At 63.4% G+C, this 828-nt stretch overlaps 1 protein-coding gene across 1 annotated transcript in view; it reads left to right on the top strand.

Moving 5' to 3' along the window:
* LOC119594714 overlaps positions 1 to 828 on the top strand; it is a gene marked incomplete at both ends in the record, with an annotated part of 4,717 nt that overhangs the window by 1,524 nt on the left and 2,365 nt on the right. Inside the window, 1 exon segment of the mRNA XM_037943774.1 lies at positions 40 to 197. Coding sequence (XP_037799702.1) covers positions 40 to 197 — 158 coding nt within the window.

Genomic DNA, 828 nt, shown 5'->3' with positions numbered 1-828 from the left:
GATCCTTCCGTTTCTCTCCCCCAATCCCTCCCACTCGAGCTGATGGAGGTCCTCTACGAGAAGGTGGTGACGGAGGTCGAGGAGAAGCATCGCAGGAGACACCTGGAGGAGGAGATCATGAGGCTCGAGTTCCAACTCCATCTCTTGAGGGCCACCACCGAGGAAAACATCAGGTCGCTCTCCACGCAGCTGCAGAGGTAGGGCGGGAGGGGGAGGGGAGGGAGGGGGGATGGGAGGATGGGGGAGGGGTGTTGGGGGGAATGAGGGAGGGAGGGAGAGGGGGAGGGCGGGAGGGGGAGGGGGATGGAGGAGGGAGGGGGAATTGGGGGGGTTAGGGAGGGAGGGGTGATGGGGGAGTGAGGGAGGGGGAGGGGGGAGTGAGGGAAGGGTGAAGGAGGGAGTGATGGAGTGAGGGGGAGTGGGGGAGGAGTGAGAATAGAGTGTGGGGAAAGTGATGGAGGAGTGATGGAGTGAGGGCGCAGTGAGGGAGGAGTGAGGGCAAAGTGAGGGAGGAGTGTGGGCGCAGTGAGGAAGGAGTGAGGGCGCAGTGAGGGAGGAGTGAGGGCGCAGTGAGGAAGGAGTGAGGGCGCAGTGAGGGAGGAGTGGGCGCAGTGAGGAAGGAGTGAGGGCGCAGTGAGGGAGGAGTGTGGGCGCAGTGAGGAAGGAGTGAGGGCGCAGTGAGGGAGGAGTGAGGGCGCAGTGAGGGAGGAGTGAGGGCGCAGTGAGGGAGGAGTGAGGAGCGGATAAATGAGAATGAAGTAGACGCAGCTAAAGGTCGGGAAGAGGCGCAGGAGAAAGCCCGGATGAGGAGCGGAGGAACGAACACAG

This window comes from Penaeus monodon, chromosome 34 (assembly GCF_015228065.2).
Source record: "Penaeus monodon isolate SGIC_2016 chromosome 34, NSTDA_Pmon_1, whole genome shotgun sequence".
Taxonomy (NCBI): domain Eukaryota; kingdom Metazoa; phylum Arthropoda; class Malacostraca; order Decapoda; family Penaeidae; genus Penaeus; species Penaeus monodon.
Note: the sequence above shows the minus strand (reverse complement) of the source record. Positions and strands in the feature narration are given on the sequence as shown.